The sequence below is a fragment of the Giraffa tippelskirchi genome, chromosome 11, assembly GCF_054371585.1.
Source record: "Giraffa tippelskirchi isolate mGirTip1 chromosome 11, T2T-mGirTip1v1.2.pri, whole genome shotgun sequence".
Classification (NCBI taxonomy): Eukaryota; Metazoa; Chordata; class Mammalia; order Artiodactyla; family Giraffidae; genus Giraffa; species Giraffa tippelskirchi.
Window position 1 is genome coordinate 52,552,382 of NC_137285.1, and position 14,413 is coordinate 52,566,794.

The window sequence follows — 14,413 nt, forward strand, 5'->3', positions numbered from 1 at the left end:
GGATGACCCAGAGGGATGGGATGGGGAGGGAGGTGAGAGGGGGGTTCAGGTTGGGGAACACATGTAAACCCATGGCTGATTCATGTCAATGTATGGCAAAAACCACTACAATATTGTAAAGTAATTAGCCCCCAACTAAAATAAATAAATTTATTAAAAATAATAATAATAAAAAAATTAAAAAAATTAAAAAATTAAAAAAAAAAAAAGAATCTCGCTGAAATGCAGGAGACATGGGTTCAATTTCTGTGTTGGGAAGATCGCCTAGAGAAGGGAATGCCTACCCACTCTAGTATTCTTGTTCAGAGAACTCCATGGACTGAGGAGCCTGGTGGGCTACAGTCCATGGGATCACAAAAAGTCGAACATGACTGAGCTACTTACACTTTCACTTTTCCTTTAGTAACCATGTTTGTTTTCTATTTATGCTTTTTAAATAAGTACATTTGTATTATTTTTTCAATACTGCATATAGTGATATCATATGATACTTGTCTTTGTATGACTTGTTTCACTTAGTATGATAATCTCTAGGTCCATCAATGCTGCTGCCAACAGCATTATTTCATTCTCTTTTATGGCTGAGTCGTGTTCCATTTTGTACATATATGTGCATATATGTATACACATACACACCTCAATCTTCTTTATCCATTTATCTGTCAGTGGGCATATAAGTTGCTTCCATGTCTTGGATATTGTAAATAGTGCTGCTATGAACATCAGGGTGTAAGAATCTTTTTGAATTACAGTTTTTGTTTTTCCCAGGAGTGGGATTGTTGGATCATATGTTAACTTTATTTTTAGTTTTTAAGAAACCTTCATACTATTTTCCAATTAACGTTCCCACCAACAGTGTAGGAGGGTTCCCATTTTGCCACAAACCTCTCCAGTGTTTACTATTTTTAGCTTTTGATGATGGCCATTCTGACTGGTGTGAGGTGATACGTCTTGGTAGTTTTGATTTGCATTTCTCTAATAACTAGCAATTACGGTGAAGGACCATGGGGTCCCAAAGAGTTGAACACAACTGAGTGACTGAACAACAAAATAATTAGCAATGTTGGACATCTTTTCATGTGCCTGTTGGCCAAATGTATGTCTTCTCTGGAGAAATGTCTGTTTAGGTCTATTGCACATTTTTTTTCAACATTCAGAAAACTAAGATCATGGCATCTGGTCCCACCACTTCATGGCAAATAGATGGGGAAACAGTGGAAACAGTGGCTGACTTTATTTTTCTGGGCTCCAAAATTACTGCAGATGGTGACTGCAGACAGGAAATTAAAAGACGCTTACTCCTTGGAAGGAAGGTTATGACCAACCTAGATAGCATATTTAAAAACAGAGACGTTACTTTGCCAACAAAGGTCCGTCTAGTCAAGGCTATGGTTTTTCCAGTGGTCGTGTATGGATGTGAGAGTTGGACTCTAAAGAAAGCTGAGCGCTGAAGAATTGATGCTTTTGAACTGTGGTATTGGAAAAGACTCTTGAGAGTCCCTTGGACTGCAAGGAGATCCAACCAGTCCATCCTAAAGGAGATCAGTCCTGGGTGTTCATTGGAAGGACTGATGTTGAAGCTGAAACTCCAATACTTTGGCTACCTCATGCAAAGAGTTGACTCATTGGAAAAGACCCTGATGCTGGGAAGGATTGGGGGCAGGAGGAGAAGGGGACGACAGAGGATGAGATGGCTGGATGGTATCACTGACTCAATGGACATGGGTTTGGGTAGACTCTGGGAGTTGGTGATGGACAAAGAGGCCTGGCGTGCTGCGATTCATGGGGTCGCAGAGTCGGACACGACTGAGCGACTGAACTGAACTGAACTGAAAGGAGATCAGTCCTGGGTCTTCATTGGAAGGACTGATGTTGAAGCTGAAACTCCAATACTTTGGCCACATCATGCGAAGAGCTGAGTCATTTGAAAAGACCCTGATGCTGGGAAAGGTTGAGGGCAGGAGGAGAAGGGGACGACAGAGGATGAGATGGTTGGATGGCATCACCGACTCAATGGACATGAGTTTGGGTGGACTCCGGGAGTTGGTGATGGACAGGGAGGCCTGGAGTGCTGTGGTTCATGGGGTAGCAAAGAGTCGGACACGACTGAGTGACTGAACTGAACTGAACTGATGGTGAAGGACAGGGAAACCTGGCATGCTGCAGTTCATGGGGTCGCAAAGAATTGAACACAACTGAGTGACTGAACAAAATAATTAGCAATGTTGAACATCTTTTCATGTGCTTGTTGGCCAAATGTATGTCTTCTTTGGAGAAATGTCTATTTAGGTCTATCGCACATTTTTTTTTGATCAGGTTGTTTTTGAGTGTGTTTTATATTGAGCTGTGTAAGCTGTTTGCATATTTTGGAAGTTAATCCCCTGTCAGTTGCATCATTTTCTCCCATCCCATTGGTAGTCTTTTTGTTTTGTTTATGGTTTCCTTTGCTGAGTAAAGGCTTTTGAGTTTAATTAGGTCCCATTTGTTTATTTTTGCTTTTATTTCCATTGCACTCAGAGATGGATCCAAAAAAACATTGCTGCGATTTATGTCAGAGTGTTCTGCCTATGTTTTGTCACTCCATTAAAATATAATTGACATAAGCTTATTGTTTTAAGTATATAATTCAGAGTTTTAGCAAATTTATAGAGTTGTGCAATCATGACTATAATTCACTTTCAGAACATTTCCACTGCCTTAAAAAAATCTCCTTTGACTGTTTGCATTCAAACCCCAACCCCATAGTCAGCCCCAGGAAACAACTGATCTATTTCTATGTCTCTACAGATTTTACTTTTCTACATATTTCATATAGAAAGAATCATAAAACATATAGTCTTTTGTGCCTGGCTTTTCTCATTTGGCATCATTTTTAAGTCATGTGTGTCAAGCATGTGTTAGTAGCATGCTGAATAGTGTTCTGTTGTTAGGTATACCACATTTTGTCTGTACATTCAAGTTGATGAACACTTGATTACTTCATGATTTTGGCTACATGTATTCTGAAAAATGCTACTAGTTTTGTGTGGACATTTCCTCTTGGGTATATACTCATGAGTCATAGAGAAATTTTAGGTTAACTTTTCAAGCAACTGCCAAATTGTTTCCAAAGTGACAGTACCACCAACAATGAATGAGGATTCCAGGTCCGTGTACATGGACTGTCTTTTCATTTATTGGATCTTATTAATTTCTCCAAGCATTATATTGTGTGTTCTGTTTCCAATTCTTTGTGAAAGTTGCTCAGTTGTGTCCGACTCTTTGCAACCCCATGGACTATACAGTCTGTGCAATTCTCTAGGCTAGAACACTGGAGTGGGTAGCCTTTCCCTTCTCCAGGGGATCTTCCCAACCCAGAGATCGAACCCAGGTCTCCTGCATTGCAGGTGGATTCTTTACCAGCTGAGCCACAAGGGAAGCCTAAGAAAACTGAAGTGGGTAGCCTCTCCCTCCTCCAGTGGATCTTCCCGACCCAGGAGTCGAACTGGGGTCTCCTGAACTGCAGGTGGATTCTTTACCAACTGAGCTACCAGGTGTGGTGTGCGTGCTCAGTCGTGTCCAACTCCCGGAAACCCCATGGACTGCAACCCACCAGGCTCCCTTGTCCATGGGATTTTCAAGGCAAGAATACTGGAGTGGGTTGCCATTTCTTAGAGTGCTTTATTAAATTTAGTCTGATGTAGTTATTCTATTTGATGCTATCGTGAATGTTATCTAGTCACCACTGTTTCTAACAACTTTTCAAGAGTGTGCTTTATTCTTTTTCTTCTCTGGTCCAAACCAAGTCAGCATCCCCTGGCAGGAGACTGCCGGATTTTATGGCCTGCTTTGCCCTCATAAAACTGTGCTGACAGAGCTGGGAATGATGGGAGCAACTCGGCAAAAACACCACACACTCCTACTGACTTATCCAATGTACACCAGTTTTTCACGAATAAGTACTTCTAAATTTGTGCACAAATTTAGTCCTTAGTCATAAGATGGTTGCTTTAGAAAATTCTGTCCAATTATAATGCTGCTTTCTGGAGAAAAAATTTGCCAAGCTGCTCACTTTGCCATTCTAGTTTCATTCCCATCCATATGATAGCTTTTGAATTTAGATACAGTTTAAAGAACTCCCTCAGAAAAAAAAATCTGTACTCTGCCTATAGCAAATGGCCTAGTAAGCTTCCATTATAAACTGTGATAAAAGTATCAGTTTCCCACTTTTGATAATAATCTTCATAGCAATACAAGGTGACATAGTTTCCTCGGCATGTGTATGAGCAATTCTATTCCTTTTTCTTCCAATGAATGGCAAATTAAGCATTAGGCTGCAGTTGAGATATTTAGTTTTAAAGGGATGCGTTTTTTCTTTATATATAAGAAATAGTTACCTTTCAATCAACCATGGATTTCTGGGCATTCTTTACACAAAATTTTAAGTAATTATATGTTTATTATAGATAAGAAAACAAGTTTAGTTTGAATTTTTATATTTTATACCTAAGTCTCTTCATTTCTCTCTGGCATGAAAAGGGCTCTCTTTAGAAAATTCATATTTTTTTCACTCTGATCTGAGAAAGCTTTAAATTTGAAATATCTTCATGCAGCATTTAAAAGTGCTAATGCCAGAATTGTTAAAATTTTGAGGACTTCTGACTGAAATAATTTATCCATAGGATGTAATTCTTCTATTGGAGGTCTATTCTACACACCATCATTTTTCTTAATTATTTGATATTTTGCCCATCATACAATGACCTTCAAAGCTGTTTATTTAAAACTGTTCTTGGAAATCTCAGTCTGAAAGTGAATTGTCAAAAATAATTAAGAAAAATGGTGGCATATGCCCCTGACATAGCAATAAATCTTTTCTAAAATGTTGCTGCTTTTAACAGAATTTAATACCAAGTCACCTCAAGAATTATGACACTATTAACCAAATGATTCCAGCAAAAGTAAAAACATCCAGAGCTTTAGACTAGATAGTAATAAAAAGAAAAATGTTTTTCTCATGCTTGCTATTACTTTGAATTCCTCACACTTCATGGGGGAGCATTATCCTATTTATTTCACTATAGTGCAATTTACAAACATCCATGAGACTTCTAGGAGTTTTTCAGTATCTTCCTCTGTCATGTCACCTACATTTATTTCTCATTCAAAAAAGGAAAAGAGACCAAAAGAAACATTTCCAAGCCAAATCTCAATTCTCCTTGGCTCTGTTGTCAGGGGTTAGTAAAAAATATCTAACAAAGCTTGGTCTTTAGGAAATGGGAACCACTTACCGCCTTCCTGTTATAACTGGCAAGACATCATTGGATGTGGCTTCAATTATTTTAAATGCGACTTTTTTCAAATCCGAAATACCAACGGCCATGTCCTCCAGCATTCCAATTTCCTCACCTAAGCAAGGGCAAAGGAACCTAGTTACAAACATACTATTTGAAGAGAATGTCACTTTGTACTCGGCCTCCCTGCTAGAATTTGTTCTAACAATTTAGTGAATGAGTTCCTGAATGCAGTGAATCCATTCTAAGGACGTTTGTCTGAGTCTGAAGGTTTTCATCAGTGAAATCAGAACCATTTCAATAGACTCCAGCTGTCCATACACCCTTTGAAAGAAGGAAGGAGGTATACCTTTGCTGGAAGGCTAGAGAGAAGCGTTAATTCTTTGATGACATAAAGTATCATGCAAATCTTTCTCCCTTGGCAGGACTGACATTTGATTTCTAGAAAATAGAGATGGTTGTATTGAAGATCACTGACCTAAGCTCCTGCTAGTTTTATATTTAATACACTGAAAAAATAAAGCCTAATGAAGAGGTAATTAAATAAGAATCTGTCCTGTGCAAAAGAAATATAATGTGAGCCACATACATAATTTTAAATATCCTAGAAGTCAGATTTTTAGAGTAAAATTTTAAAGGTGAAATTAGCTTTAATACTGTTTTCCTTTAGCCCAATATATCCCAAACAGCATTTCAGCCGTAAATCAATATACAATGATTAATTATTCATTAATTAATATAAAACTGTTTTCCACTAGTCTTTGAAATCGGGTGGGGACGTCGAGGACTTATTGATCTGGACTAGATATGTTTCAAGGGCTCAATTGCCACACCAACCTATGTATTGAACAGGGCAGTTCTAGACATTAAAGACTTGGGACTTTAAAAATCCAGTCATGGAAACTAGGTTGGCAAAAGCTTTTTATATTTAAAAAGCCAGATGGCTGCTCAGGACTCCACTGTGAAGTAATCTATAATTCCATTTTCAAAACATAATGAGGGTAAAAGCACAGTGACAAGGAGAATGAATATAAAGAACTGAAAGTTATGGTCTTTCTCTAATGCTTGATGCAAGAAAGGTTGACCTCTTATTTTTATATTTAACTTAAGAATTTATGGATCACCTAGCTTTATGAATAGGGATATTATTCTAACATGGACTAAAGTGATACTCACTATATGTACTCAGCAGTCCTTCATATTGTACTATCAATCCCACCATGTGAAGCTGCTCAAGGAAGCCAGGGTCATACAGACTTGTGTGCAATTTGATGATAAAACCACAAACCAATCCAGCAAGCTAAAGAAAGAAAGAAAGAAAGAAAAAACACTGAAGAAATTCCTGGGGTCAGTGAGCTTTAATTTAAAAATATTTAAACCTTTTGAGACATCATAGACTTAATTAGAAATTTCCAAGTATGTGTAACAAAATTGTAACTATTTATATATCCATTTTGAAACCATGGATGTATAAACCCATGCTGTAGGATAGTTTGGGAAAGGCAGTACTGTGAAAGGGGAAAGACCAGGCAGTAAAATCATAAAAAGTTACTTAACACTTTCAAAACTTTCTCGAATATTTTTGCACATAAAGAATAGAGATAATAGTTCTCATTCCACAGAGTCCTTGAAAGAGCATAGTGGAGAGATTTGTATAAGGCAGAGCAAAGTGCCTGACACTTCGCTCCCTTTACTACTGAGTCATCCATGAAATCGTAGGGGACAAGGGATATTTGGGTTAAATTATTCCGTTTATCTGGATGGTTTACAAAGACACCTCTTTCCCTCCAGGTTTGTGTCTATAAAACTCAACCACGGCGGTACAGGCAGGAGGGGACTGGGAGCACAGCTACTGTGACGGAGGCCAACCTTGTTGCCATGGGCTAGGGTTGGGTGTAGGCAAAGGAGGTGATACTGCCAAACTTCCATCCAAGACTCTGGCCTGGCAAACTTCTATATAAATGACAAAAAACAAATAACAACAACAAAAAAAACAGACTATTATGAGGCCCTGCCCAGGAATTCATGAGGGAGCTGTAGAAATAAGGGGTTGCAAACAGATCCCTTTTGCCAGCCCTGGGTGCTATCTGCATGGTGTATGGTGCAGAGATCCCAGGAAAAATATGAGGACAGGACAAGGGACTCTTTTCTTCAAAGACTCTGTGCCCTATGAAACCATGGACATTTCAGAGACTTGGCCACCTTTTCGCAGAAATAAGTATTTAAGGTCTCACACACTGTTTCTATTCAGCTAGGTATCTATTATGAATAAGAAAAGCTGGGTATCACTACCTTAAGAAAAGGATCCCCTTTAAAAGCAAACTATTGGACTTTCCTGGGGGTCCAATGATTAAGACTCCAAGCTTCCAATGCAGGGGGCATGGGTTCGATCCCTGGTCAGGGAACCAGGACCCCACAGGCCAGGCGGTATGGCCCCAAAAATAAAAAGCAGACTATCATAGGAAGATCTGTTTCCTCACTGAGGATACTATTTGACAGCCCATCAGTGTGCTGGGCTCACAAAAACGAGAGGCACCTACTGCTTGGCTGAAGACGATGTCTCTTCTCAACGTCAGCATCAAACACTGGGGCAGGCTGTAGGCGAGCTCCTGGAGGAGCACGAACGTCAGGGATTGCCTGGCTCGATTCACCACTTCTCCCATGCAGTCCTTCAGGGTAAGGATGAGGGGATACAACTGCTCATACCAATCCTCTGCGGGGTGGACAGAGCATAAGAACAGTGGAATAGATAGATTAAGGAAGGTCTTGGAGGATAGAACCAACTTATTTATTTTCAGGGATGTTTTACACATTACTTAGAAGTTACAAAGATAAAAGATTTCCAATTCCAATCTCTCCTCTGAACTCCTGATGTCTATAACCAGCCACCCATTGGATCTCTCCACTTGGATGTATCTCACTCATTTATAGAAGAACTCCTCTCCTCTCTGCTCATCTCTAATCTGTGCATTGCCTGTATCTCGGTGGATGGTGCCACCAAACTCTTCCCCTGCTGGAAACATGTTTTCCTGGACTCCTTCTATAGTCTTCACATTTACCGGGTCATTAAATTAGTTCTACCACCATAATAGGGCTTTCCTGTGGCTCAGATGGTAAAGAATCTGCCTTTAATGTGGGAGACCTAGGTTCTGTCTCTGGGTCAGGAAGATCCCCCAGAGAAGGGAATGGCTACCCCCCACCCCCCCGCAAGTATTCTTGCCTGGAGAATTCCATTGACAGAGGAACCTGGTGAACTAGAGTCTAGGGGTTTCAAAGACCCCTCAAACATTCATCTTCGTCTGGCCCTCTCCCATCATCCGTTATCCATTTCCCATGGACCACTTTCTATCCTGCTCTGTAAGTGACCCCTCTTCCTCCAGGCATATCCTTCTCCAATCTTTTCTCAACAGAGTTGCTACAGGGATCTTTCTAATCAATTTGAATTCCATCACTCACTCTTTCATTTCCTTACTATTTTAAAGACACTAAAGTATTCAGAACAAAGTCCCAAAGCATGACAGACCCTGAATTATCTGATCTCTGCCTATGTGTCCAGTCTCATCTCTCAGAACTTTTTCATTTGTAGCCTTGAGTCCCAGGAGAGCTGAACAGACAAATTTCCCCTCATCTGTTCTGCTCTCTCATCTCAATGTCTCTGCAAATCCTATCTGCAATCCTGGAGCATTCTTCCCTTGCTTATCTTCCTGACAAATACTTCATCTTCTCTGCAGACTCAATTCAGGGTTTCTCTCTTCCAGGAAGTCTTCTTGATTTCCCCCCTAAATCTCCTCATTTACTAAAATTTGGGTCAGGTTCACTTTCCTTTGTGTTCACAGCTCCTTGCCCATACTCTTTTGCAAGAAAGTGAACTCACTGAGGGCAAGAAATTTCTGTTTTAATCACTGGACCTCCAGATCGCAGCATATCAAATATTCAATTTTTAATTAAATGAGTAAAGTTGGAATAAATAGAACAAAAGTCTTTTAACATATAGGCATGAATGAGAAAATCAAGTTTTTGACAGTATTTGGAATCTGAATAGCTTTTCTTCAAATCAGGATACAAAACTGAAACCATCTGTGCTTTCTGTATGCCTAGAAATTTAACATGTTTCAGTTATATAATTATGACTTTGGCATGTGATGTAGAAACAAGTTATATTCTATTTCAGTCTATTTGAAAATCAAACCCTGACAAATGTCAAATATTATAAATTCCAGTCTGTGTGCTATTCCATTAATATATAAATTGACAGTGGTATGACAAATACAAATACGATTGAAAAAAAATGAGTGCATGCTGAAAAATTAACTATGAATCAAGATCTGAAGCGATACGATCTTCTCAGTTTACAGAGTGAGTAATGTGAATGGTCAATGATCAGTTAAGACCTTGAAAGAGTTATAGGTAGTGATGAAAAGAATCATAATCACTATTGCACCGTATCTACTGTCACTTACTTATTTTATGTTCTATAATAGATTAGATGAAAAAAACCAAAATGGTTGAAAGGATAATTAATGGTCCCAACTTAATAAAAAGAGGTGCTCTTGTTAATACTCTATGTAAATGCTTATGTGAAGTTGTAATACAAAATACATTAGGAACATTAGGAGTTATTATTTTAAAATATTGTACAATTAAGTGTTATGACAGGAATAAAAAACACTAGAGAAAAGAGAATTCAATGAAGGCCTATTAAATCTGTAATCATTTAATAAAGGACTCATTTGTGGGCAGCTTAGGATAAAATATGAACAGTGGTTCAATTGCAATAGGCATCAGGTAACTATTGATTTTTATGTCATTAGTAGACATCAAAGGGCAAATGGAGGTACATTAGACTTATTTTCAGAGTAAAAGACACATCAAGAGACATCAAGAAGGAATACTTGATATTCATACTGTTTTCATATTTACATTGTTTTACCTTTCACCCTATTTGATTATCATTCTCAATATGAATATGTAGACACATACACACAGAAAACAAATATCTCAATAAATTGACCCAGATGTATATCTTAAAAGATAACAGACTGAAAAACAATTTTGCTTTGTGTTTAGGTCTGCAAAAATGAATTTCTACTGAAGAATTCTCCAACATAAAATAAAGCCTGTGTGCAGTAGATGGCGCTGTTTTATCAGCCTGAAGTAAAACTACTTGGTCACTCCATTCTGGTAACTGATTAATACTCTTTTACGCATCTGCAAAGTTCCCAAATAGCAGGTGTATGTTGTCTGGGCACCTTGCATCCTATTCTGTGTCAAGTGATCAATAACCTCGCCAAAAGTAAGGTGAGGCTCTGATAAGCTCTTTCTATCAGAAAGTGGAAAATTAACTTTTTTTTTTCCCCCTTGAAAGATACTAAGCGACAGCTCAAATTAAACAGAGCTGATGGTTTTTCTTAAAGATCTTTAAAAGAAGAATCTTCACATTTCTTCATCAGCATAATTTCTTTAGTCACTTCTAAACCTATCTTCAGTCTAATTTAACCATTTGCTTCCTAATCAGAAATGCAATGAGATTAAAAAAGAAAGAGATCACCTGATCTAGTCCTACTAGAATAAAACTGAGGACCTGGAAAAATAAATAAACACATTGAGATTCTAAGTCTAGAAGTGCTCTTAGGTATTTGTCTGACACTAACCACTTTCCGGTGTCTTTGCTTACTATAATTATATATACTTCTTATCACTAAAATTTAAGGAAAAGGACAATATAAGAAAATAATAATGAATAAGAAAATTACAAGTTGGTGAGCAAGGTAGAATGTCTTAAAGATGGCAGTAAGCTTCCTATAAAGAAGTATACATGAAAAAGCTAAAAGTACATTTTTTTTTTTCTAGAAAAGAAGCAATTTAAGTTTAGCAGATAAAGGGAAACCTCACTGGCAAATGCAAATTGCAATGACTTCAGGTTTTGTTCCCTGTTAATATTCACTCAGTGTAAATCTCAGGTTCTAAAATAAACACAATGGTGTGTGACAGGGCAGAGACAGGCTGAAGTAGTCAGCTCATAAATGGCCTTTTTGCTTCAATGAGCATTCCAAATCACTCCGAGAAAGGCACAGCAAATGCTTAAGTTTTTTTCCTGAAAAATATTTTTAGGGTACAACAAAAAAAGCAGCAGGTCCTGACAATACTGAGACCACTGTGACATCCCTAACGGCTTCCTGTCTCTCCATACTTTGCAATTTACATGGGGTTTATTTTGTCCTGATGGGAAAGTCATTTTCTGGGATGGATGAAGATGGTGTTCATTCTGCCTCTTCTAGTTCAAGTAAGAAATCTTGAAATGAGATTCAGACTTATCTTTAAACAACTAAAAGTGGTGCCTTTTATGTATGAGTGACCCTTCTGAGGCACTCTAAATTATTTATGTCTTCATGTCAGTGGTCTTACATGGATGTATATTATATGCAAAAATTCATTAAGTTGTTCACTTAAGATGTATATAGTTTTCAGTATCTGTGTTATAGCTCAATAAAAGGCTTTAAAAAAAAAGAATCTTGAAATGCACACATCCACTCTTCTGAGTTTAGCTTCCTCGTGTTTCAACTGAGATATTTACACACACACATATACACATACACACCTATGATAAACCCAGAGAAGCCAGGGAGCTAAGGGCTTGCCAACATGTAGTCACTGCGCTTACACCTCTCACAGAAGCTAACTGGCCCAGCAGGCACTTAAGTGCTCACATCGTTGATTCTATCCCCTGGGCTCCTTTTAGTGACAGAGGAAAATATGAAGAGAATGTTTTAGTATCTCTATAAAAACTTGCTGAAACTCCTTAACCCTGAGACCAACAAGCAGAGTCTTTCCTCAGGAAAGCATAAAATGTGTGTGGCTTAGCTGAGCTTTTCCTGAGCTTTGTGAAGTGTGTTGGAAGTCGTCCAAGCAGCGGCTGTTTTCCAGCCCTTGACTCGCTTCTCTAACAGGATTCAAGTGAACTCACTGAAGGATTCAAAGAACGATGGCTGGGCGCCCCCCTCACCTCCTCCACACACCATCTATTTCCTGTACAGGATGTTCACGTCCTCTGAGCTCAATGGCTCTTATGTTGCTCAGGAGAAAAATAAAAGGGCCAAATTCCAACCGACGGCAGCAGAATATAATGTTTTCTTTCCAATTTCTGAGCCATTTTCTCTCAGGTGCTCAGTCTCCTTCATTCATTTAAAATAATTAACTTCACAGAAGCTTTTAGCCAGTATTATTTTTGTTATCACAACTTTTCAGACATTGGGAAAAAACGAAAAGCTCAAAGCTTGCCTGCCCATTAAACTTTATGCAAAGGGATAGGAGAAATATATGAGCCTGGCTCGTAGGATTCACCTAAGTTCAGAAGATGATGAACTGTGGAGCAGAACAATTAGAATGGCCTTTTAGGAGGGTGATAAAATTCCCAAGGTTGTGAGAGGAACAGAGACCTATTCCACAGCTGACAGGGTTTTTAATAGGATGTCCAAACCTCAGGTAGCATAGAACTGGCAGTAGTTTCAAGGTTGGGGGCTGGGAGTGGGTATATCTCTGCCCATAGAGTCATTGATGGTTTTGAAGGGTCTCTGTTCTATATCAGGGCTTCCCAGTTGGCACAATGGTAAAGAATCCACCTGCCAATGCAGGAGATGCAAGTGACATAGGTTCAATCCCTGGTTCAGGAAGATCCCCTGGAGTAGGAAATGCCAACCCACTCCAGTGTTCTTGCCTGAAAAATTCCATGGACAAGGGAGCCTGGTGGGCTACAGTCCATGGGGGCTAGACGTGACTGAGAACACATACACGCATTGCTCTACATCGACTCAGAGATGGCTACCTGTGTGACCGCCTGTGTTTTGGGTACAGTTTTACAATATGAATATCAGTGCTTGGAGGGGTGAACTAATGATAAGGTTTCCTCTCCAGATACCTTATAGCAGGACTCCTTTGTATAACACACACGCGCAACTTTGGTCATAGACCCTAGACACCCGGCCATCAGAGGGTTCCAAATATCAGCTGAATTCCGGGCTACAGAACACAGAAATGAAGCTAATCCAGACAACAGATGAGTAATCAGGGAAAGAGAAGCACCTGCTGAGGCTGAGCTGCCTAGAATGATGTCCCTGGCCACTAAGAATGCCCTCCTCCAAGTCTTCCTCACTCCATTTCCATCTTTATGAATCATCTCCTGGCTCTGGTCCAGGAATTGAAAAAAAAAAAAAAAAGTCTATATTTATCTGTCTTTAACAAATGCTAAGCTGTCTTCCTTGTATCAATTTCCCCCTTTTTTCATTGCCCATCATGAGAAATACTGCATCTGTGGAGGGCTGGCTACCAGGACCCCTTGATATTCACCCCCAAGGATGCTCATGTCCCTTCTAAAAAATGGTATAATACTATCATCCCTCCATACCCACAGGTTCCACATCTGGTGATTCAACCAACCACAGATGCAGAACCTGCAGACACAGAGGGCCAACTGTACACTTCATTTGTTAGACAAATAGAACCTCTTCAGTATGAGGTCCTGGGGTGCTATAGCATTAAAACTCATGACTGCTACCCTCAAGGAGCTTAAAATACAGAAAAGAAAGTCTCAAGAGGTGTAAAGTAATACCATCAATATAAGGAGGGTATGATAAGTGCTAAGAAAGTTGGGACAAAACACATCTAGAGGGGTTAAGGGTTTAGAGGCAAGAGAATGCATCTCTGGTGAGATCATGTTCAGACATGGTCCTGTCATTTCCTGAACGTGTGAAGGGAGACCTACGCAGAGAGAGGTCAGGGAAGCTGCTTGGTATATAGGGAGTGAACATCAAAATAGTAAGTCTTTGTAGGAACAGTCGGGGAGGGATGTCTGGTTTGATGATGCCGAGTGCTGTAAACAGAAGCCATGAACTAACTTGGAGGAGGTCAGAAGTGGGACTGGAGGGGAGAGGGGATGGGGCTAAGATGACGAAAAGACTTGGAAAAGGCAGGAATAAAGGGGAAGTAAGTATTGAACGACAACCCACTCCAGTATTCTTGCCCGGAGAATCTCATGGACAGAGGAGCCTGGTGGGCTACAGTCTATGGGGTCACAAAGAGCTGGACATGACTGAGTGACTAAGCATACACACACGAGTTGAGCCTAAGGCCCTGATAAAAAACAA

At 39.4% G+C, this 14,413-nt stretch overlaps 1 protein-coding gene across 50 annotated transcripts in view; it reads right to left on the bottom strand.

Annotated features, from left to right (window-relative positions):
- The window catches only part of INPP4B (inositol polyphosphate-4-phosphatase type II B), an 802,877-nt gene that overhangs the window by 78,172 nt on the left and 710,292 nt on the right, over positions 1-14,413 (bottom strand). For all 50 annotated transcript variants that reach the window (XM_081543596.1, XM_081543565.1, XM_081543580.1 and 47 more), the window contains 3 exons: positions 7,814-7,986; positions 6,450-6,573; positions 5,271-5,388 (listed from right to left, as the gene is read on the bottom strand). In XM_081543596.1, coding sequence (XP_081399722.1) covers positions 5,271-5,388; positions 6,450-6,573; positions 7,814-7,986 — 415 coding nt within the window. The remainder of the gene's footprint in view (positions 1-5,270; positions 5,389-6,449; positions 6,574-7,813; positions 7,987-14,413) is intronic.